We start from the raw sequence: 23776 nt of genomic DNA, 5'->3' as shown, positions 1-23776 counted from the left end.
CAATGCCTGTGCTTTTCTCCAATCCTGGAATAGCTACCTGTTTTGTTTTGATTTCCTGCAATGCAATAATTATTAAACTAGCCTCATACTTAGAAAAATGATGGAATTTCACATATTATGTTTACAGATCAAAGGTTAATCTTTAAACCAAGATTTGTTACCATTTGTTAAGCGTCTTGTTTTATTAACATGACAAATTTCTTTCTTTTGTTATTCAAAAGGAACACTACATAATTAATTAGGAAACAGCTTTCTCCTACGGCCTGTTTTATGTCTTTGTTTAGTCACTCACACCATCAAGAGCCCTGTGAAAGCCTTGGCTCACAGACTTCTCTGCTGCCACCTTTTGTTCAGCTGGTGATGCCTTGCCCTCGCCACATGTGATGCAAAAACTGCAGAAATAGCTTTCTGCTCTTTGATGGGCCCACCACTCCCCAAGCGCTTGTTAAGAGCAAAACTCATCCCATTCATGTGAATAAGATGTCCAAATAACATTATATGCTGCATTTCAGCATGATAGAAGGCATCTCCTGATTTTACCACTGCTTTTCCTCAAGTTATCTGCGATGAATTGGGTGGTTGGCTAGCAAATATATTTTGTTGATACTGAGCAATCTTCCAGTGTTTGTTGGTGAGATGTACCTCTTGTTGTTTTATCTATTTTGTTAGAAATGGCATACTAAAAAAAATCATAGTCATAAATCAACTCGACCCCCCAGGCTTGAGCATTTATTTTCAGGCTATCTGAAATCAGAATGTACATTTCAAATTTTCCTGGGGTTTTCCGAAGTGACAATGTTGAAGTCCAAGTGTGAGACTGTCCTTCTTGAGATACTGTCACCTGGGGATATGCCCTTTGGAAGTCATTACATGGGCTGGGTACTCAGCATAATCTGAAACTCAGGCCTCTTTGGTGAGTCTCAGGATAGGCACCCCAAATTGCTGTCATTTTTTGAAGGAAAGTTGATATCTATCTATTTAGTGCCTGTATGTATATACTGACTTCACAAACAAATGCATAAATGTGTGTGTGTGTGTATGTATGCATGTTGATAAGTGAATGTAGGCACACACACACTTGCAACTTTTTAGAGGCATCTTATTCATCCAGCATGGTTGCTGTGGCATATCTGCTTCTGACAGGTGAGTGTTCATATGTTGGATATGTTGGGGCCAAGCAGCTTGGGGTAGTACTTTCAGTTCTGGCATCAGTCTGACGGGTTGCCTTGGACCTGTCTTTCTCCTTCTAAGCTTTAGTTCCCCCCATTTATAATGTTTTTGTTTTGTTTTTTTTTTTTTTTTTGGTGCACTTCTTTTCGATCAGCTATTGAAATCTGATTATGTGAAACCCACTAATTGTTATCATATAACTTATTTTCCCACTGTGTTTACGTGTAGATGGCTAGTCAATAAATCAGTCTGAAATTGATCATAAATACTTACCTTTAGCTTATGTTCCTCAGCACTGGAAAACAGCAAATAGTTTAGGAGTTGTTAGTGTATTCTAGTAGGCAATTATTTGCTAGGACAGCTAAATCAAACTGCTGTCTGACCTGCACTGATGCTGAATTTGACGTGAACTGTAGGATTCCTCTCACCAAACTTCAGGTATGTTTGTGTCAATCTAAGCTTCTTCTGCTGCAGATGGAGAAAGATGAAACCCTTGGGAGTACATTTCTTCCTTCCTCCTTTAGGAACAAAACATCCTCCATTATCTCTCTCCCTGGACTGCAGAGCAGGCTGTGTGTCTGGCTTACACTAGACTCCTAACTTTTAATGAACTGATATAGGTGACAGACATCCAATCCCTTCAGTCTTACGCAGTTAACTACAGCACAGTTTGGAGTCTGGCAGATTTAGAAACATTTTCTGAAGAAGATAAAGCCCTCGAAGTAACCTTGGCTAGAAACATTGATAAAACTTGAGTGTCATAAAAATGATGTTAAGTATCTCATTAAGCACTAAATGTAATTTTGGGTGATATCAGAATCTATATGAAACAAATATTGGACTGTATAAAGGAATATTAAAGGTTTAGTGAAGTAGCATTGGTAGTTTGGAGAACAAGGTGTAAAGAGTCTTTTGATTTAATCCGTGGCTGAAGTAGGTTTCCCATCATAATTAAAGACATGATCTGTTGTCACCAGTACTTGTGGAAGATTTCCTAGAAAAAGCTAAGGCCCCAAAAAAGTATGAAGTCAGCCGTTTAGAACAACTCTAGATTTTTAGGGGTTTTTAGTGATTTGTATGGATCAAAAATTCTGGAAAAATTTGGAATATTCATATGAAGCTAATGTTCCTCTCTCCCCCCTGCACCTTTCCTTCACATTTCCAAGCAAAATCTCAGCCCCCAGTGCAGGGGGGGAGAGATGGCATATGCTTGGATGTTTTGAAACCTGCCTCCTTATAGAATAGGTTTTAAATTCACCCTTTGAAGGGGGAAAGGTTTGAAGTATTACAGTGGCATTTGCTAGGATGTTCCAAGGAACCAGTCTTACTGAAATATTTTTTCTCAGTGGGATTCACACTGTTCATTCGCTCAGTTCTTCGGCAGCTTGTACTCTTTGGTAATAACAAGGTGATGATCAGTCAGGTAGAATTCCTGTCCCCACTGAAATCAATAGCAAAACTCCCAGAGACTGCAGTGGAACAAGCAGTTTAAGAATTCTAATATCTTTTACTCTGCTTGTTTAAATACTCCCAATTTCCTTGTTTGAAATGGACATCTTTTTTACTAGGGCTATAAACTTTATATTGCTTTTCTGTTTCCAAAGTTAAAGTATCTTTTCCTATTTCCAAGGAAGATATCTCTGGACATATTAGCCGTGATCCATCTGTACATTTCTGAAAGGGCAGCATCTGTCATGAAGTCCCAGGATGATCAAATGAATTGGGACAAATTTCGTACTAAGTGTATGCTGGCAGAGCCTTGCAGGTTCAAGACCAGGCCTACAGCTACTAATGAAACTTCAGATATAAAAAAACCCTGAAATTATACTACAGACTGAAATACGATTGCTTGTCCATAGCATTTGAAACACAATACACTCACCCATAGCAAAAGGTCCTTCTACCTCCTAAGAATCTGTTTTACAAAATAAATTACTTCTGAAAGCTGGGACTGAGAAGAATGGAAAAACTTTTCAAGGTAGAACTGCTGAATGTGCAGAGTGGGCAGAGAGGAACTACTAGACATTAGGGGTTCCCAAGGCTTATCATCATTGAGACTCTTACTCTCTGTATTGTTTAATCCCATTCAACAGTTACAGGTAGGTTGGCAGAGTTATAGTGATAATATAAAAATACCGTAAGATCTTAAAAATTTTGAGGAATGGGTGACCCAAATTTGTGTCACTGCTAACAAAAAAGCTGCAGCTCATTAGAGAGCCTACACAGCATGCTGGTACGGCTGCCTAAGACACAGGAAAAGGTGTGACCTAAACCCATGTATTAAGAGGCACAGAATAATTTGGTCACAAGACACAAAACTGCAGTGAGTCCACTTCATTCACTCGTCTTCGCACAGAGCTGCTTCTCTGAATTTTGCGTGCAGATGTACGGGCACCTCACAGCCCCAGACGGACACACTAAACTTTAGCAAGAACAGTCGCACAGCTGTGTGACATGTAAGGCTCTACTGTAAATCGGGCAGCAGAACTATAGGTTTGCAAAGCAGATACCTCTGGAAGATTTTCAGTGCCTGTCTGGACAATATCCGTTCTCTGGTCAGTGTGTACAAGGGAACAGAATCCTATCTTGGAAGAGACATAGGAAGGGAAATAAAAGAGGGAAATGGGAAACAGAAAAAGTTTGAAAATAAACCTGAGAAGGGGCCTCACTGGATTGAGGAACTCTGTGGCTATTTAGGCATTGTCTTCAGAGGGTGTAAGGCCATGCTTGAAGAATCACAGACCCATGGAGTTTGGAAGGGACTCCAAAGGTCTCCAGTCTGATCTCCTGAATCAAGAAGATCCCATTGGAGCAGGTTGCTCAGGGCCTTGTCCAGGCTGGGTTTGGACACCTTCAAGGATGGAGACTCCACAGCTTCTCTGGCTGCCTGTTCCAATGTCCTGCCATCCCCATGGTGATTTTTTTTTTCCTCGTATTAAGTAAGAATTTGATGTTGCGACTTGCTTTCCTTACTGTACGCCACAGTAAGATCCCCCCAAGTCTTCTCTTCCTCAGGGCGAACAAATGCAGTTCTCTTAGCCTCTCCTCATATGTCCTGTGCTCTGGACCCATGGCCATCTTGGTGGCCCTGCATTGGATTCATTTCAGTGTGTCCTTGTCTGACTTGTACTAGGATCCCAAAACAGGACACAGTCCTCCAAGCGTGGTCTCACAAACACAAGGAAAAGGCAAGAATCATTTGCTCTAGCCTGCTGGCTATACTCTTGCTCTTACAGCCCGATGTTTGTGTGATCAGGGATGCACTGCTGGTGCAGTCATGTACTCATGTCGGAGTTGTGTATTGAGACGCTCAGGACTTTGTCTGCAAAGCCAGTTTGTATGTAGGAAGTTCTTGCCCAGCTTGTTCTGCTGCATAGGCTTGTTCCATCCCAGACATGAGACTTTTCATTTGACTTTGTCCTACTCCCTGAGGTTTCTCGCAGCCCATTTATCTAGCCTGTCTAGATGACTTCAAATCGCAGCAGTGTATTGACTGTTCTCCTCAGTCTGGTGTTCTGTGCAGACTTGCAGGGAGCGCAGAGGAACAATATGCCAAAGTTCTTCATTGAGATGGGTCTTCTTCTCACTGAAAAGTCATGTGAGCAGCATGTAATAAGTTGAAAGCACAAGGAGCTTCATATTATGAGCTTATAAATAACCTTCTGGTGAGAAATAGCTCTCTCAAGGTCACTGGAGGTAGTGCTCTACTGCAGAGTGAAGTTAGTGCCACTTTATCGTGAGTCTCATTGCATCGAGCAATGGAGGACTATTTCTTAAATCTTACTCTTAGGACTGTGTTTCAAGATGGGTGAGACTTAAATATATGAACTGTGGGAATGGGATCAGGAAGAATGGTATATCATATATCTGGGACAGATAAGCTATGTGAGACAATCTTTAACCATTGAAGTAGATTTCACAATCTGCATATAGGAGAGAAGTTTCTTTTCCTTTAGCTGGTCTCCATCAGGTGATTTCCAGTATGATGTCACACCTCCGTGATTTGTATCACATGTCCAGACTATTCATTTTAGAGTTATTTGCTTCATTTTTGCTACCTGTTGGTTTTATTCGCCAAGCTTTTAACCCTTGGGATGTTGCCAAAACTGCCAAATTGTTCCCCTATTGTGTGTTCAAAGTCACATTTCTCAGTATTTTCTGTCCCTTCATGCAAGATTGTGGGACCCCTGTAGCAATTCCCAAATCCCTAAAAAGTGGTTAGCAATTATTGTTCTGTAAGTAGTTAATAGGAAGATTAAGACAGGTCACCAGGTGTTTACACAATAACATTTGGTAGCATGGAAATTCAGCTCTAGCTATTACATGGTGTAAAAAGGGTAAATGCCTGCCCTCGGAGAGATCAGCAATTATTTTGACGCTTGTATTATATCCCATTTTCTCTAGCAGGTTGTACGGTTCTATTATTTTTGAACTTTTCATTCCCTGATAGGGGTTTATCTGTGTTTATAGTAGCAGGATTGATCTGTAACCGCAAGATCAGTTTCTGTTAAAGGTATTTTTCCTGCACAATCAGTAAGCTGCAAAGGCACATTTTTAGTCCGCCCCTTTGTATCTAACATGGCATATTTGTATACAGCAACAATGGAGGGGGTCTGTGCTTCACGTTGCAGGTTTGAAATAAGTGATAGTGAAATAGCTTAGGAGCAGAACAAATGCTCTTCTGTAGCGAACCGTATCATTCACAGTGTCTTTTTTTTTCTGTTTCAGGAGGTTGGAAGCATTATCGGAAAGGTCAGGAAATTACTTTCTCTCTTTATTTTCATGTCAAAATATTGTGTATCAGTTCACTTCATCAGCCGAGGCTAACTTTTTTTTCTGTTTCTTTAACAGAAAGGTGAGACAGTTAAGAAGATGAGGGAGGAGGTAAGACAAGCTTTGATGTCTTTACTTGCCTTTCTTGCCAGCTCAGAGAACAGGGAAATTCAGCCTGTGCAGACCGACACTGCCATCAAGTGGGCACTTAATTTAACATCACCAGTATCTGCAGTGGTGGTGTCCGAATGTACTGGCCTAATCACTCCTTATCACCACAGCAGTCTGGAGTCTTTGATTCCCATAGCAATGTCTGCTGCTGTCTTATCTCAAGAACATCTTAGTCAGCATGATTCTGTGCATCAAAACCACTGTATTTTCCTTTAGCATACCAACATTGGTCCTGCATGTGTATTGGCTTCCTGGTAGAAAGTTGCCAAAATCTGAAACCAAGCATTAGACCAACACTGCATTGAGTTCGAGTGTAGACACAAGCTTCAGCAGAGATGGATCCAGACTTGCCTAAGCCAGAGTATCCCTCTGCCATGTCTTTTCATTATTTTGCAGCTGTGAATAAGATGCGGACAGGGTAGACCTGCACACCCTCCATTCATATCCTTTGGAATGGTTGTAAACACCAAAAGGCTAACTAAAACGGGACATTGCATAAACCCCGTGTGTCCGCAGGCTTCTTTCCTTGCTGCAAAGCAAGCTGCACTGTCTTCAGAGGATTGTGCCCAGGTGGAGATTACAGATTCACACTTGTCCTGCAAGGCAGCAAATCTTACCTGGAGACCCGTGTAATTTTCCTTCTTTGAAGCAAGTCAAAGAATAAGTCAAAAGACAAATCCTACTGTTTAAAACATTAGGAGTGCAAAGTGTATAGAGGATGCCTCAAGAAAAGTCAGTTTGGTTCTGGTAAATTTACAGCACATTACTGCGTCAGCTGCTTTGCTGTTTTATACAGCGATAGCAGGTCTGTGGCAGGGAAATCTCAAAAGTATTTGTAGTAAATAAAATTGCTAAGGTCCATCTTTAAATATACACAGTAGGGTGTTCATTGTCAGACTGACTGAGTTCAGAGCTCCTTTTTTGACGATAAGAGCTTTCACATGTGTTTTCACACTTAGGTACATTTACAAAGACTTAAAAAAAAAAAAGAAAAGAAAAAAAATGTTTCTAATATACTAAGTAATCCTGCCAGTTGATTAAATACAGTTTAATTATTAATTATGATCCGGGGCAGCTATCTTTGGATATAAATTGCATGCACAAAAGGGAAGCCACCATTGGAGAGTGCTCCTGACTTCTGAGTTAAACATCTGAAAGAAGAGTTATGATCCCTGGTTAGTTTTCCAAGATAAATATCGAACGTTCTTCTTCCACTCCTGAAAATCATCTGTCATGTACGTGTGGTCACAAGAGGCTTTAATTGTTTGGTTGTTTGTTTAAAATAAAGGAATTATGTGCACAAGAGGCTGTCTCTCCACATGATGATAACCTGGTCCTCCTTTAAATTACTATCTTCTTCAGTACTCCTTTAAAAGCAAAATACAACTTTATTTTGACTTTCCTGACAGATGTGGCAAGTTTCATGCCGTTTTTATGGAGTGAAATGCAACTCTGCCTTGCTCAGTCATTGGGGAAATGTCAGAGACAGCTCTGGGCCTAAAGAAAAATACAAAAACCTTGCTACTGTGCACTGTGGTTATTAACTTCTACACAGATACGGAGGCCGTCACGTAACATTTTAATTGATGTAGCTTTGCTTTGACTGGTCATCTACTGGAGGAGTAACATCTGTGAAATTTGGCTACCGCCGATCCGTGGTGGAGCGACCTTCCAGACGAGCTCCCCTGCGTCCCACAGCCCCGGGTTCCTGTGTGCTGGACGCTGCCGCCGGCACGAGCGAGCCCTTGGCCCCGGTCCCCCTCCTGATCCAGTGCTGGTGTTCGATGAGGACAAGTCCCAAAGTGCCCGTTGCCCTTTCTTACCTGTGAACGCTGAGTCTGTCTGCCGGCAGAGACTCTGGCAACAAGATTTTTCTATCGGCAGCGTTGGGCTGGGGTTTTTTTTGTTGTGTTTGGTTGCTGTCATACAGGGAAGTAAGATACTTTGCTGTTGAACAGCAGCGTGCACGTGAATAAGGGCTCAGACACACAGCACATTGGCTGATTCGTGGTAACCCCGAAGGCAAAAGGCCAAATTAACCGACTATCTCACGTTTTCTACAGGCCCATATCCTCGAGAGGATCAGTGCCTATGGATGAGTTGAAGCTCCAGTGACTTGTTAGACTGCATTGTCACATTTCCATGCCTGAAAATTCAGGGAAAGCACAGGGTGGATCTCACCTGAACTGGCTTTGATCATTGTCTTCACCAAGATCCTCTTAAATATATTTACGTCTAGTGTAGGGGTTTGCACTGCCACAGTAACATAAAGGGGACTAAGTATACCTTGAGAGCCATGCTGGCTTGTCTCCAAGACTTACAGTTTTCCAACTCCTTCCAACAGACTCCTTCCCTTAAGAAGATAACACCATTACTCTTGCCTGTCCTACCACTACTTCCTTAAAGGGTTGTTCAGTGCATATTAGTTGTCTGCCTTCACAGGAGACACCTCTATAAGGAACCTTCTCCACAGTGCAGAGCAGTGCCCCAGCTAGACAGATGGAGCCCTGCCTTTGGGTCTCTAAACCAGAAAGGTGCATCTTTCCTGGGAGATTCTGATGCTCCCTGGAGCCATCAGCGTTGTCTGAAATTCTACATCTTGGGTCCTACTCAAGGTTAATTCTGCAAGAGGGAAGGCAAAAGACTTGATTATGCAATCATTTGCAACTTTGAGTTACAGAGGTGCTATTTGCATACTGCAATGAAGGCTGTATAAGTATTTACCCAGACAGAATCCGGCTTCCCGCAGTTAGATGAATTTCTGGAGTTTGATCAGTTTATGCTGAAATTATATGATGTTGGGGCTGCAGTTGTAGGGGAGTGAATTAGATGCCTCAAGATATTCCTTCCCAAACTATATCCCTAATCTTACTTAGTTTGCTCCCTGGGAAGTATAAATCTGAAAAATATTTGTTCTTTTTGACAGAGTGGTGCTCGAATCAATATTTCAGAAGGCTCCTGTCCAGAGAGAATTGTGACAATAACAGGCCCAACAGATGCAATTTTTAAAGCTTTTTCTATGATTGCACTAAAATTTGAAGAGGTAAGCAAATAAAATATGTTTTTTTCTCTCTTCAAGTTGAAATACAAACATTGTTTGAATTTTCTCATGTTTGCTTTAATGTTAAACATGATTTGTTTAATGTTCTATTTAATAGCAATGAAAGTGGTTGTATTTTTATAAATGCTTTTGGCAGTAACGCTAAAGAAAAATAATGGGTCAATTTACAAGCTGTTTGATCATTTCTTTTGCTTTTTGGAGGCTTCAGGGAAAAGCAATTGCTTCTAGTAATGTGCACTAATGGTAGAAAAAGTGTCTTGGAAAATTTCTAGTCCCATTGTGGTTTGATTTGGAAAGAATAATTGCCTAACTTTTAGCTCTGTTTTTATATGATTCCATTTGGTATTGATATAAATTTTATGTAGGTCAAAATGAATGTATAATTCATTCCACTAGAAAATATTTTATTTTAAAAACAAACTATATGATTACCAATTGCCATATTTAAATCTTGGCTTTTAAAATTAATTAAAATAAGAGCACTAAGAGTAAGTGAGGCAAGAGAGTCCTCAATTTACTGTAGAATTACCGTTCTGTGCAGATACCAGAGAATCATAGGATGGTTTGGGTTGGAAGGGACCTTAAAGATCACCTAGTTCCAACGCCCCTGCCCCGGGGCAGGGCCCCCTTCCCCCAGCCCAGGGGGCTCCCAGCCCCGTCCAACCTGGCCTTGAACCCTTCCAGGGAGGGGGCAGCCACAGCTGCTCTGGGCACCCTGGGCCAGGGCCTCACCCCCCCCGCACAGGAAAGAATTCCTTCCTTATATCTAATCTGAATCTACCCTCTTTCAGTTTAAAACCGTTACCCCTTCTCCTATCACTACAATCCTAAAGTGCTGGGATCTCCCCAAGTTTCATGGACCAGCTACAATTACTTGAACCACTTAATGGGAAACCTCACAGAAAAGGCAGCAGGCTACAGAACACGAACCCTGGTCATTCAGGAGAGAATTTAACTCCCTTGACTTTTGAAAATCAGACATCCAGTCCAGGCATCTCTCCTGTCCTCTGTGGAGAGACAGGCCTCTGCAGAAGGCAATTTACCTTCTGCTAAAGGAAGAGCCTGCAGATAGGTGGACTGAATCACCTGCACCATAAGAAAGGGGCTGTGTCTGCCCATCAGTGATTAAACTAGAAGGATTTTAATCCCTTTCTTAAGAATACTTATTTCTCCAAGTCGGTGAGGTTAGTCTCCACATCTCCCTATAGCACTGGGAGATGCTGGCATTGATGGGAAATGTCAGCATGACCCAAGGTGATTGTTCACATTTAGAGTAACAGGACTAAAAAAGAGCTTGTGGGTCATCAGATGCAGTTATCTTCTAGCATAAGCAGTGTGTCTTGCAATCTTCTTCATAGCATGATCTAAAACCAGATAGATTTTTTTTCTAGTTCCTGATATGGAGTCCACAACCTCAGTTCTCTGATAATTAGACATCTTCTTTTCACTCCTCACCTAAATTTATTCACAAGCAGTTTACGCAGCTTTCTTCCTGTTCCAGCACTGGCCATTAGTTTAAACAATTCTTGCCTTTCCATCCCTGAGGATTCCTCTCTTAGACATATTTTTAGAAACCAGTTTTATCCCCTCACACCCTTGCTTTTTCCAAAGTAAGTGAGCCTAGCTCAGGCTTTCAGAGGATGTATTCCCCACCCCTCACATGACTGGTCCCTTTCTACCTTTTCCCAGTTACAGTTTGTAATAAATGTATGACTTAATTGTGAACAGGTTGCAAATGAAGTTCCGCAAGGGCTTATTTAATGGCACTAACAGTGCTCTGTCCTGGCTCTCACATTAACATATCCCTACTCCTGCTGGAAATGCCTCACCTCCTACTAGTGTAATGCTTTGCGTGCAACCATGCTGTGCCCGGTGGGCATCCCCAGCTCCTGCTCAAGTGTTTTCAGTGTGAACCTCTTTGGTCTTGGCAGGCATTCCTGTCGGCCCCTGGACAAATGACCCTTTTTTTCATACTGCAAATGTTAATCCCATTTGTATGGGTTTTCAGATCTTCCTATGTGATATTCCAGTCTTTCAACATGTTGATAAAATACCCTGGGTTTGTGGCATGGTATATTTTATAAGAACACTATTTTTTTTGCCTTACCAGTTATTAATGAGGTAATAATGATTTTGAAGGTTGAATTCGGCAGAACTACACACGTAATTTTCTTCATCCCAGTTTTAAAGCCACCTGTTGTCATCTTCTCAGCTTTATCTCCTGCCCATCTTGTACCAACCCCCATTTCTTCTAGTTTAAGAGGCAGTTTCCTGTATGATACCACACCTTCCAATCCACAGAGACCTGGAGAGGGCAGCCTCTCTGTACAACCGGCATGCCCTGTTTAAGGCCTTATCCTGAAAAATGAAGAGAGAATCATTAACAGAGATAACCCCTGCCAGTTCCCACCAAAACAAGTACCCGGTGGAAATGAGGCTGCATTTCTCATAAAAACATTGAACACTGCACAGCATCAGATCCCCACCCACCACCCAACACCACATTGTCTTTGAAAGTGCTGTAGTTAGCAATAGGCAAAGAGATCCGAAATTCGGTCATCTGACTGGGTTTTATGCTTATTAACCCCTGTAGATTTTAGAGGGTAGTCTGGACTCTTTGTATGGATATTAGCAAAGAGGTATTGTACTCCCTGAAGATAAGGTACTGTGATTATATTCTGAAATATCCATATTTATTTTTAATACAGTTGACCTCTGGTATATTTAAAAGAACAGTAGTAAAGAAAAATGTCTGACATATTCAATTAAGTTTCCTGTAGTTATTCCTGTCAATAAAATGAGGTAACTGTAACACTTCAGAGTTAAAATAAAGTACCGTTTCAGAAATTACAAATGAGCTAGCTACCAAATGTTATTTTTCATGCATATCTTCTTGTTGGAGATTTCTTCAGCCATTTTAAAAATTGAAAATCCCAGAGCAGACAGTGCCTGGCCCAGCTCTGCTTATCACAGCTACCTTCAAACTGAACAAAAAGGATGCATGTGTGAGACTGATGGTTTGAGGGATTTTTTGGTATTTGTTATGTATGCCCACATGAAGCATTTTGACATGAAGCCCTTGAACCCTTAATTTCAACCCTACAGCTGTATAGTTGGGGATAAGCAGATCTATGAAGATAGGGGAGCCCCGGAATGCTTTTCTAATGTTAGCAAAAATCTCAAAATACATCAGAAAGAGAGAAAAAAAAAAAAAAGACCTGGAGGAGCATTCTCTGTGCAGTTGCTCTGCAGCCTTATATCACTCTGCTTTGACAGCCTTCCAAATAAAAGTTGATTTGCTAGCAGCCTGATGATGAATTTACAAGCTAAGTATGTAATTACATAAACAACTGAAGTCTTCACTGCATGAAAAAGAAAGATGTTAAAAAATGGCAGTAACCCAGGCAGACCACTGGAGTTGCTAGAGAGAACATTTTAGAGCAGTGATTTCCAGACTGGAGGCTGAGACCCAAGAAATGCAGCTGTAAGTTCACTGGAGAGTGGGGAAGCTCTGGTTTTGGGTATAAATACTCATAACCCAGTGAAAGAATGTGGTAGTTAAGCGCTGGAAAAAAAACAGCAGGCAGAGCTCAGTGGTCAGACCTTCTCCAAATAAATAAGAAAAAGTTTGGTGGAATCCTTGTTCATCTGCAAGTATTTGTGAAGAAATTGCTCAGCTCTAGGAGTAAGGAGGAGAGAAAGGCAAGGTGATTAAAGCAGTTGAAATGATGCCTTTTTGATAAATGCTAACTCTTCCTGCTACAACTAAGGTAGATCCTGCGGTGGTCATTATCATTGAGGAGCCATCTCACAAACTTGTACTTGCTGTGAAAATTGGCAGGTTTGCCATTTCATTTAGAACCCAATAAAGAAGAATTTTGATATGCTTTTTTCCCTGGAGGTTTGGTAGATTTCCAAGCTGCCACGTTTGCTTGCCTTGGGAAACCTTAGACGCTGTGACTCTGGGATGCCAAGAGCTAGGGATGCTGCAAGGCTTCGACACTGGGAGCTGACTCCCCCAACACTTCTAGGCTCCCCGTTAGCCCATCCTGGCTGAGGAGCTGCCCAGACAAGCAGGCAGAAAGCCATGCAAGGACTGGCTCCAGTGTCTGCCAGAGCCCTGAGGAAACAGATGCAGTCCCACAGAAAGTCAGAGGTTAAAGAAATAAGAATCTCCCAGTTGGAAAGATGAATGTTCTGTCAGAAAGTCTCCAGCCAGCCCTACTTGGCAGCCTGCAGGAGAGGGGAATTTTTTCTGCTAATCTCTCTTTTTTTGTGTTTTTAATCTGGACTAACTCCTTTATGCACTCCACACTGTTGAGCCTGCGTATTTAGATTTTGCTCTTTTAAAATGAGGAGATAATAAAGAGAAAAGCATCTTTCAATTTTCGTGAAGTGCTGTTGAAATCAGTAAGTGCAGTGAAGGCTTTGAGGCCAGGCCGCATATGATGTGAAACTGGGAGATATTATTAGGCCATGCTGGGTGGCTGAAGAGGGTTATTTACCTACATCTGGATGATCATGTGCCTCCACCTGACACAAACGTGACATAGTGAGATGGCAGCTTCCAGCTGAAAAATTGGCTTGACTTGCACTTTATTTCAGATACATGGGTGCTGCAAAATTCCGTTATCCCTCTCGCTTTATTTCAGATTGCAATCTCTCACTGACACAGGCACTAAACAAAATGTGAGTTACTGACTGGCAGAGGAATGATTTGATAGCTGTCTTGTGGCATGCAGCAATGCCTCATTCCATCCAAGATTTTTTTTCTTCTCTTTTAAGCTAAGCAAGGTCACACTGAGCCATTTGTTGCACAAAAGAATGCTGCCATCACAAATGCAGAGGTACTGTAGGAATCAGTGCTGGTGTCACTGAGCTCCCCCACCAGTTCCACAAGGTGTGCAGAGTTGTTTAAAGTACTTGTTTGTTTTGTTGTTTTGTTTTGTTTTGTTTGTTTGTTTGTTTCTTAATTTGGGGTCCTGATCAAACAGTATAGGCACTTTTTCTTCTTTGTTAACAAGTGGTAGTCTTGATAAATGAGAATACAGAGGAAACACATCAGTTCTGTCTGCTCAAACTCTTGTTGCCTCATAAATGAGTTAAATGAATATGAAATGCATCTTTTCTGTCATCCATGTCCTAATCTTTTGGGTAGCATTTCTGTGAAGGGTGTAATAGCTGTGCCATTCCGCCTCAGAGATGGATGAGATGGTCATTTCAGCTCGCAGCTAGCGTTAGCAAACCCCGCTGAGATTCTCATGAGTTGTTGGACGGGTTATATGCAGAATGTGGCTTCTTTTTTTGTGGTGCTCTCAGCAGCATACCGTTGATCAGTGGAAAGATAAGCTTTATCTTTTCCTCTGTGATGAAGACACTAGAGGAATTGTTTTGTCTTGTCTAGAAGATTTTGAACTAGCAAAATGTATTTAAAACAATGTAAACCTTGTGACAAGTAGTGTATTGAAATGCTCGTGAAAACCTGCAATGAAGTCTCATTGGATAATGGGATACACAGATACAGGTTACATTACCTGGATACAGAGAATTGCTGTTCTGCTGAGCTCGTTGTACTCTGGTTACATAGCTGTGACGGAAAGGATTTTTAAAATTATGTAACACTACACACACTTATGGATCTGCTACAAAAGAGAAATAAACCCAGGGGACAGCAAAGTATTTATCAAAATAACCTGATTTTTTCTGCTTCAGGTTATTCACTGATTCCTTGTCATTCCTTTTTTTGACCTGTACTCTTTGTATCAAAACTGACAAGAAATTGCATGAAATATAAAGACATACCCTTTAGTAGAAATGTTCTGATTAAGATGATGGAAAAGAGACCGAATCGGGATTTGGGGGCCTGCGAACTCAAAAGCCTCTGTCTTCTCCATCTGCTTTGCCTGATCTAATGACAGACACCACCTCCTTCTCCTCCTCCTCCTCCTCCTCCTGCCTCAGAGCCTGTCCTCTGGTCCCGCGGTGCCGGGTGCCAAAAGGGCTCCTCTAGCCCAAGCCGCCTGTGCAGTTCGTGCTTACGGCCGAGCCGGCGGCTTTGCCTGCAGCAGGAACACACCACGACTGCTTGCACGCTCCCCAGGTCTCCACCAACAGCTCGGGCGTTAGCTCTGAGCCCTTCAGTGCTTACCAGGAGTGACAAATCCTCCACTAATTCTTACTGGTGTTGTGATTACAGGACATAAACGCTTCAATGACAAACAGCACGGTGACAAGCAAACCGCCCGTCACACTGCGGCTCGTCGTCCCAGCGAGTCAGTGTGGATCCCTTATAGGAAAAGGAGGTTCCAAAATCAAAGAAATCAGGGAGGTAAGTCTTGGGATCTCTGCCGGGAACACTGGCTGGCTCAGTGTCCTACCACAGCGTGCCCTGACACCGTGGGCCGCTGAATTTTGCTCTTCGCATGAACGTGAGCATGTGCCTCGCTCCGAGGGAAGCAGGGGCCCAGCAGAACTGCACCCTTCTACCTTCCTTGAAGCTGAAGACCATGCGTGAAATAAACAGCTTCGCAGGGTATTAGTCTCTGATGCACAATTTAGCAAAGCAACAGTTTAGCAACAGAAACGGCTCCTCCAGTTTCTCTTCAGGCACAGCCTCGTCCCCCTCCCAGCAATACTCTGGTGGTCCCGAGTTGGAGGGTTGCCGCCATTTCCAGATTAGCTCCTACCCTTGCATCCAGAGAAAGGCCCAAATAGTACTTGGGGAGTCCAGGTTAGTAGATCAAATGCTTGATCTGCTTTTTAGAGAAAATTTATTTTCATACTCCTCTCCTGTTTCTCCCTAATCTTACTGTGCCACAGCTGACCTGATTCCATGTATTGCAAACTCATATTGATTTTTTTTAATCCAAACTTTATCTAAATATATTCACTCAGTGTGCTGTGCTAGCAGCCACTTTTTCCGCTTTAACCAGAAAATGCAAAAATGCCAGTTTTAATTCTTCTATGCATGCCTGTAACAACATAGAACAGGCCAAGCCAAGTATCCAGTATTTGTAATCAGTCAAACAAGAAGATTAGGTGTGTGCTTAGTTATGTAGACAAAATCTGAATAGGTCCTTTCAGAAAACTGGATTTTTATTCTGGAGAAAGTCACTGTACTCCCAAATTTGTATTCATTCCAACGTGGGATGAGGTGTTGAATATGAAGATAACATGCTGAGAAATTTTTTTCATTTGACTGTGTCAAAACAGAAGGTTCTGACAGGCTTTACCAAAGTGAAACTCACTTTTTTTATCTAAAGTGTAGATTCGAGGCAGTAGGTTTCAGTGAGCTTTTATGTGTCATTTCAAATTTGAAAAGAAGTTGACGGATATTTTTCTATCAAAGAAAATTTGATCAAATGTCAAAAAAGAGTGGAGAATCCCTTGATCAAAATTTTATATCCAGCATTTGCAATGAAATGTTAGTTTATGGTAGCATTGGAAGGAAAGGGGATGATAGAGGACAGTTAAGGATCTCATCCTGTTGACTTTCAAGTTCTTCCAAATTATTTCATTTCTATTTCAATTTGATTGTCTCATGAGTTTTTTTAACAACCTTCCCTCTGACAGATTATCTTCACCTTTCAGGATTTGGCCGCTACTGAAAGGTTTTTTCTCTCCTTGCATACAGAGAAGTAAAAGCAGGGTGTACCACTTCCATTAGCTGACAGAACTGCCAAAAGTTGTTTCAGAGTTTTTGTTGCAAAGTAAACAACATGTTGTTCCTCCATGTGCCTCTTGCTTTGTAAACTGTGTTCATGGAAACATACATAAGTTGTCTGCTCTAAACTTGCAGAAAAACGGTACAGAGCCCTGCTATTTGAAGGGAGTTTCTGTATTTACTGAGACCTGCAAATAAAAGGTAATTACAAATCAGGTTCGGTGTTTTTTTTTTTTTTTTCTTGGAATGCTGTTACTTTATTTTTCATCAAAGAGCCTAGGTTCTATACCTCTCAGTAGTCCTTATTGTCAAACCAGTTTTTGAAATGTGGGAGAAGGAAATCACTTGATGGCACTGAGGGGAAGGACACATTATTTCTGTGCAGATGTGAAGGTCATAGGAAACCCTCTCTCTTTTTTTCTTTAACCCCCAAAAAGCTTTGTCCAAGAACTTTGTATAGATGGGAGAAGATACTTGCGTGTTGAAGCACGTTTCCTGGGTGGAAGGAAGGTGTTCGGTTTGCCTCACGCACGGGACGTTTCTGGCTCAGATTCCGGACGGCCACCAGACTGTTGGTGTTTGCAGCAGCTCGTGTCTGGCAGGCAGCAGGCCAAGCCAGGCTAAAGCCTTGCGGCTGGAGAAGGCAGAGCTACTGCCAGAGCACACGGTCGGAGGCAACCTCAGCCACAAGACGTGATTTCTCTTGGCCCTCTGGAACTCTTGGGTGTCCAGGAGAACCGTTCTGGCAGTGGGAATCCAGCTGCTTTCTTAGTTGTGTTAGAATAGAAGCAGGCATAAGTGTGAAGCGTGTGCTTGTGAGTACTTAGCTATAGGTTTTACAGCTGTCGATGCTTTGGATTTTATTTTAAATATTGGTAACCTCATCCAGAGCACTGAGCGAGTGCTCTTAGGACATAGATTTTTAAAGGTGAGATTGGTCTGTTGGTCTGTGTACATCAAATGACTGGAGTGATTTTTCTGGTGAGCACAGTTTCAGAAGCAATTACCCGTTAGTTTAGGACAAGGAAGTAAAAGGATAGAGTTTGGCCAAATAGGTGTTTTGATGAGGCTAATGTAGCAAGAAGTCACACTGCATATTTTCTTAAGCATAAGGGTGATGGGCAAAATATCACTAGTTTTTTCATTGCTGATATATGACCAAAGTCAAAGAATAAACAAAGTTGACACTGGAAGCAAATGCATGAATGACTGCAGTATTTGGCAGAGTATTTTGTGCTAGACGTACAGATACCCAGAACTGTACGTTAAACAGCAAATACGATTAAACAGGGAGAAAAAGAGCATCCAATTCAAGCTGTGGTCTAATTTCATCATCACACGACACACTGAGCAGCAATTGCACGAGGATGGTCTTCTGTGTTCAGTCATGTACCCAGGAACAACATGTAGGGTTTCAGTAATATTTTCAAGATAAGATTACCAAAAAAAAAAAAAAAAAAAAGAAAAGAAAAACATGGCTGATTGATCAAATTATGGCAAAATTCCAAAGCCTATTACAGAGCAAGGAATTGATATTCTGGCCTTAAACAGCACTAGTGAACAGAAGATGCAATCAGTAATTTAATCAGTCTTTGGAAAGAAGAATAACATGTGTTGTATGTAACCAGCAGGAAAACAAATTCACTCCTTGCTGACTGACACAAAGTCAGTGGTTACTGAAAATACTTTTTTTAAAAGCTCAAAATATTGCATTGCAATAACAGTCAGGAATAGATTTTGCTTGTAATATGTGAAAGTGCTAACTCAGTATGAAGTGCCTGGGTTTTTCTCTATTGACTGAAAAAGTCTTTCAGGATGTTTGTGAAATAATACCAGGGATTGTTTTAGCCTCATGCATTTTTTTCTTTCTCTGTTTTGGTTTGGGTTTTTTTTTTTGTTTGTTTGTTTAGTGGTTTTTTTTTTTTTTGTTTAACTAAGATACATTATTGTCAAGATCAAATTTAAAAAAAAATAAAACTGTCTCATTACTCCCTTGGGTTCATTGAAGAGCTAAAAGTTGATGATGTGCATATATTTAATCAACATTAATTATAATTGAGAAGTGCTTCTGTCCCATCCTGGGATATTCCAGAACATAAGGCAGTCCCAGATTCCATCCAGAGACACAAGTCAGCCATCAGTGGATTAAAGAGCCACTTATCTGCAAGTCATTTGATTAGCAGACCTTCTTCAGTTATCAGCATTTTTTTTCCTTTTTTTTTTTTTTTTTTTTTTAATTATTGACAAGTACTTCATCTCACCTCTTTCATTTTTTAGTCAGCACTGCATCTGTCTGTCTTTGAGAGGGTTGAAAGACTTGGGAAATTCAGGTCGCAGCTTGATTCATCAGCAGCTCCTGCGGACTAATCTTCCTAGGGTGGGAGCGTTTGCAAATTGGTGTGAGCAGGCAAGTCCCTGTCCTGCCAGACCCCAGTTACCCTGTCTGGGCACGAGTTGACATGCGCGCTCTACCAGGCGTCTGGCAAAGAAAAGGCAGAAAGGTTGAGAGGCGCATCCGCCCCGTCCCATCGGTGGATCGCTGGCTTTTGAGAGGTGCCGTTGCCTGCCCGACAGTGACGCTCTCTGTGCTCTGTCTGTGCTCAAGTCCACAGGAGCCCAGGTGCAGGTAGCGGGGGACATGTTGCCGAACTCGACGGAGCGTGCGGTGACTATCTCGGGCACTCCCGACGCCATTATCCAGTGCGTGAAACAAATATGCGTGGTTATGCTGGAGGTGAGTGGGTACTGGGCACAGCGCCTCTCGCTCGGGAGGTGCTCACACACACGACAAATTTTGAATTCCCTGGGCTTGCCAGGGGTGCTGCCTGCCCTTTCTGCGCCAGGGATTTCAGGAGGACTCTGCCAGACGGTGCCCGTCCTGGTGTCTGAGAGCCTCTCGCAGCAGGGTTTAGCAATCAAAGACCAGGGCTGTGGCAACAAACCAGGTCCAGCATGGAGCTTCAGCCCATACTGAGGGAAAAGCATTTTATTCTGATGCAGAATAGGGCAGAAAACATCTAGGTCTTGTGTTAAATAGAAATAAGCCTGACTAGCGTAACTTAGATTTACCAGGACTTTTTGTTTCCTTAGGGTCAGGTCATTTCATAAGGCCAGAATGTTTCATTTTGATGGCAGTTTTTTAGCTGTTAGATTAAATGATTCAAAATTAATCTATATAAAAATCTGGGCATTTTAACCCTAGCTGAAAATGCCCATAGTTTCGTGAAAGTACGTTTCTCAACCGATTAAGTTGAATAGAAATTTGAAAAAAGCATATTTCAGCAAATCAAAATTAAATATTTTTACCTAGTAACCCCATAATTTTTGACAAGGAACATGAAACATCTCTGCTTTTACCACATTTTCTGCTGGAAAATTTTCTGTGTTTTTTTGGTTTGGTTTGTTTTTTTACCTAGGTCTAGTCAAGGGCTGTCTCATGATGATCTCTGACACCCTACTGTTCTGTTAGTCTTTAAAGAGGGGAGAAACAGTGGAGTGTTTGAGACAGCACTACAGCTATTGGCTGTTCAGAAGTATGCAATGCATCAGAATGACATACAGCTTTTGCATCAAAATGTCATACAGCCTAATTCAAGTAAAAACATTAAAACTAATAAATCCCTGGTGTTTTACTGAGGGAAAGTGACTCTTGCTTCATTTTTCGCTGGACTACTGTGAGGAAGAAATTTCTTTATAAAAATGCAAGAGAACAGAAAGATAATATTAAAAATAATATTGTTTTAGAGATAAAATAATTTAAAAGTACTTTTTTTGTTAGAGATGGAGTACACAATGGCAGTAGTTACCAGCTTTATGAATACAGAGTGTAGTCTATTGTCCAAGTGACATTCATGGAATACATAGTTGTTTGCTAAAGAAAATGAGAGAAGCCTCTTCTCAAAACCAGACAGACACAGTCCTATTTTCCCACAGGTAGAGCCACTTTTTAAATAACCTGTTTTGACATAAGTAGTACTTTTTGCCTTAGGCAAATCACAAGCAGCACTAAGAAGACACAGCTTAACTACTGTTGGCTGCTTCAGGTGTTTAAGAAAATGAATGTGTCCTAATTCGCAGCATTTATTTCATTTGGCAACAAACATTTTCATTGACATGAAATAGCTAATTATATGATATTAATGAATTGATGTGATATAGTTGTTACCTCCTTTAGCTGTAGTTAATGCACTGAAATCAGGGCACTGTTCTGCTAGGTGTTTCACAGACAGCTTGAAGCCTATTTTACAGACGCACGCTCCTGCTTTATTTACAGGGAGTAAGTTAGCCTGGGCCAGGGGTTTTCAACTTCGGGTCCTTGCCTTGGGCTAGAGGGAGCAAATTCCCTTTTCATACAATACAGGGGCCATGATTATCCTCCTGAAACCGGGAGGATTTTGTGCCAAACTTCCAGCTCAGTCAGAGGAAAGGCAGGATCAGGCTGGTCATTTGCAATTGAACAGCTGACTTAATTGAGTTGGTAAAACAAGAAACCCTGATGTATAGCAGTGTAGGAAAGATCAATAAGCAGGAGATGTGCTCTGTGTTAACAGTGCGGGAGCACAGGCCGGACTCTTCCAAAACACAACAGATTTCAAAATTGTGCCCATGTTTCCTGAAATGCTTTGACATGCTTAATGAAGCTTCATAGCTTCATCCAATGATGGCAGTAATGAAGCCACGAGTGCCAGCACTGCCTGTTTCGGCTCTGCAGCCGGGACCTCAGCTCTTCCCCTCGAAGCCCAGGGAACCGGCCTCCAGCTTGCTTTTGGGCTGATGGGTTGGATGGGAGGGCAGGGTGGGCTGGGCTGGGTTAGCTGCATGCCTTGTTGTCTGAGGTGACCAAGATAAGGAGTGATTTTTTTTTTTTTAATACGAGCTCTGCTTCATTCTGCATTTTGATCGTTCTGTGTTTTTGTCTGCAGTCCCCACCCAAAGGTGCCACCATCCCCTACCGTCCCAAACCTGCCTCTGCACCTATCATTTTTGCAGGTGGCCAGGTAAGAGCAGACACCATTTTGGCTTCAGCTGGAAACCACACCGTCTTGGCCCAACCTCAGCCAGCGCCTGTTAGTTTTCAACTTTTACTCTTTCTTGCCTGGTATAGTATTGATGTGCTTTGTCTACTTTGTGTGCTTACAGTTTGCAGGGAAGGAGAGCACTGCACGGCAAACTTGATGCAGAATTGTAATGACTGGTATTTTACCAAGGTTTAAAATTAACTCCTGTAGTTAAGAAAAGTCTGCCCTTCTGCAGACTGAATGCTGTCCAAATCAGATGCTGCCTAAGTGGGACAAAACTGCTTATTGTAGTGTTATTTTTTTATTTATTCTTAACTTGCAGCTCCACTATCAGTATAAGCAGTTTTATCAGTTTTCAGAGATGATCGAACAGCAGGATGTCTCCGCTCATGAAAGGCATAATTTTTCTCTCATAGACTTCATGTATTTTTAGGACCAAATAGTGCATTTTGCAGTAAAAGTTTACACACTCATAATTTCTGCTGCTTATGGTCCCTCAGGACCAAGTAGCAATGAGGCTCTGAAGTTTCGGGAACTACATACATACAAGTGTAGGCCTTCCCAACCTGATTGATAACACAAGAACAGTGTTCCTGTTTCTTTTTTATATAGTGAAGTTTTGACGATTCCCCATTCATCTTAAGCTATATCAGTCCGGGTTCTCAACTGCCTTTGAAACCTCATGTACAGTGGGACTCTTCCTTGTCTTTTGATAATGCTCTGGAATGGGTCTGCAACGTGCCACTGAGACATGGCGGGACTTCGCTCTGCCATCATCTGTTGCAGGGGGAATGCCATTTTAGTAACTGGTGAGCCAGTAGTGAACGCAGCTGATATGTACCCTAAAAACACCCTAGGAGGCTCACAAGGGGACCTGTATCGGCAACAGGCTAAGAGCAACGCTGCCTAGATACGTGCAATGGTGGAGGAGCGAGATGCTGCAAGCCCTGCCCAACTCAAGGGGAAACTGATGCCCTAAATCTAGCCTAGAGGAAGGCAGCCATCTCTCTACTCGGGATCCACACACGTGAAGCCCCTCTGGCAGGACGGCACCCCCACCCAGCCAAATCTCGTTCCGGAGATAATGGCAGGGCGTCTTCTTAAGTATCTACCCAGTGGGAAGAGCCACCCACCTGCGTGGTGGAACATCTGCAGGCAGGTCCCACCTCCCATCCCGTTCAGCTCAGCCCAGGTCATCACCCTGTCACGGGGTGTGGGAAGACCGTGCCTCCCCCCCGTCGGCGGCTGGGGGGTCCAGTGAGCAGCTGGGCATGGGGCTCCTGGTGGGCAGCGGGCACCAGGTGTCCGTGGTGTCGGGGGGGGACGATGACCCACGCCACCACCGTCGGCCCGTTTGTAAGGAACCTCCTGCCCCTCCGAAGCATACGCCAAAGCGCCACTGCTCCTGACAGGCCCCTGTGAGGAGCTTTCTCTGAACTTCTGTCTCAGAATTTTTACCTTCTGCTCTGTAATGATGCGTTGTGACATAGATCCAGTTTTGCATAATCCGGATGTAGTAGCTTTCAGTTCCTGGTGTCCAGGCCTACCACTCTCAGCTGTCTTCAGAATAAGCAAACTGCTTCCTTAGTGACCAAAGTAGAACTGAAATTTAAAATAATTGCCTAAAATTGGTCTATGACTCAAAGTTCAGGATAATTTACTCCTTATTCAAAAGTTTACACTGCAGTGCTTTCCTTTAAGAAATATGTGTGTATATACGCAGCAGCCCATGTTACCAGTATTGTAATTGCTGCTACCTTCAAAGACTGTCTCTGTATATGATTACTCAGAAGTATTGAAACTGTTTGCTAGAGTACTCTGAGTAGTTTGTATAAATAATTGAAAGTGTCCTGTTTTAAGGTCTAATAGCTCTTGTCATCTTCAGTTTTATCAGTTAAAATAGTGTTCTCACTTTTTTTA

The 23776-nt window shown here is 42.1% G+C and overlaps 1 protein-coding gene across 9 annotated transcripts in view; it reads left to right on the top strand.

Moving 5' to 3' along the window:
- Positions 1-23776, top strand: part of LOC104357721 (poly(rC)-binding protein 3) — a 68365-nt gene that overhangs the window by 8264 nt on the left and 36325 nt on the right. For all 9 annotated transcript variants that reach the window (XM_042797996.1, XM_032988986.2, XM_032988985.2 and 6 more), the window contains 6 exons: positions 5899-5922; positions 6022-6054; positions 9041-9157; positions 15372-15503; positions 19444-19572; positions 21761-21904. In XM_042797996.1, coding sequence (XP_042653930.1) covers positions 5899-5922; positions 6022-6054; positions 9041-9157; positions 15372-15503; positions 19444-19572; positions 21761-21904 — 579 coding nt within the window. The remainder of the gene's footprint in view (positions 1-5898; positions 5923-6021; positions 6055-9040; positions 9158-15371; positions 15504-19443; positions 19573-21760; positions 21905-23776) is intronic.

This window comes from Tyto alba, unplaced genomic scaffold, assembly GCF_018691265.1.
Source record: "Tyto alba isolate M040663 unplaced genomic scaffold, T.alba_DEE_v4.0 Super-Scaffold_27, whole genome shotgun sequence".
Lineage (NCBI taxonomy): Eukaryota > Metazoa > Chordata > Aves > Strigiformes > Tytonidae > Tyto > Tyto alba.
This window is presented reverse-complemented; position numbering and strand designations above follow the sequence as displayed.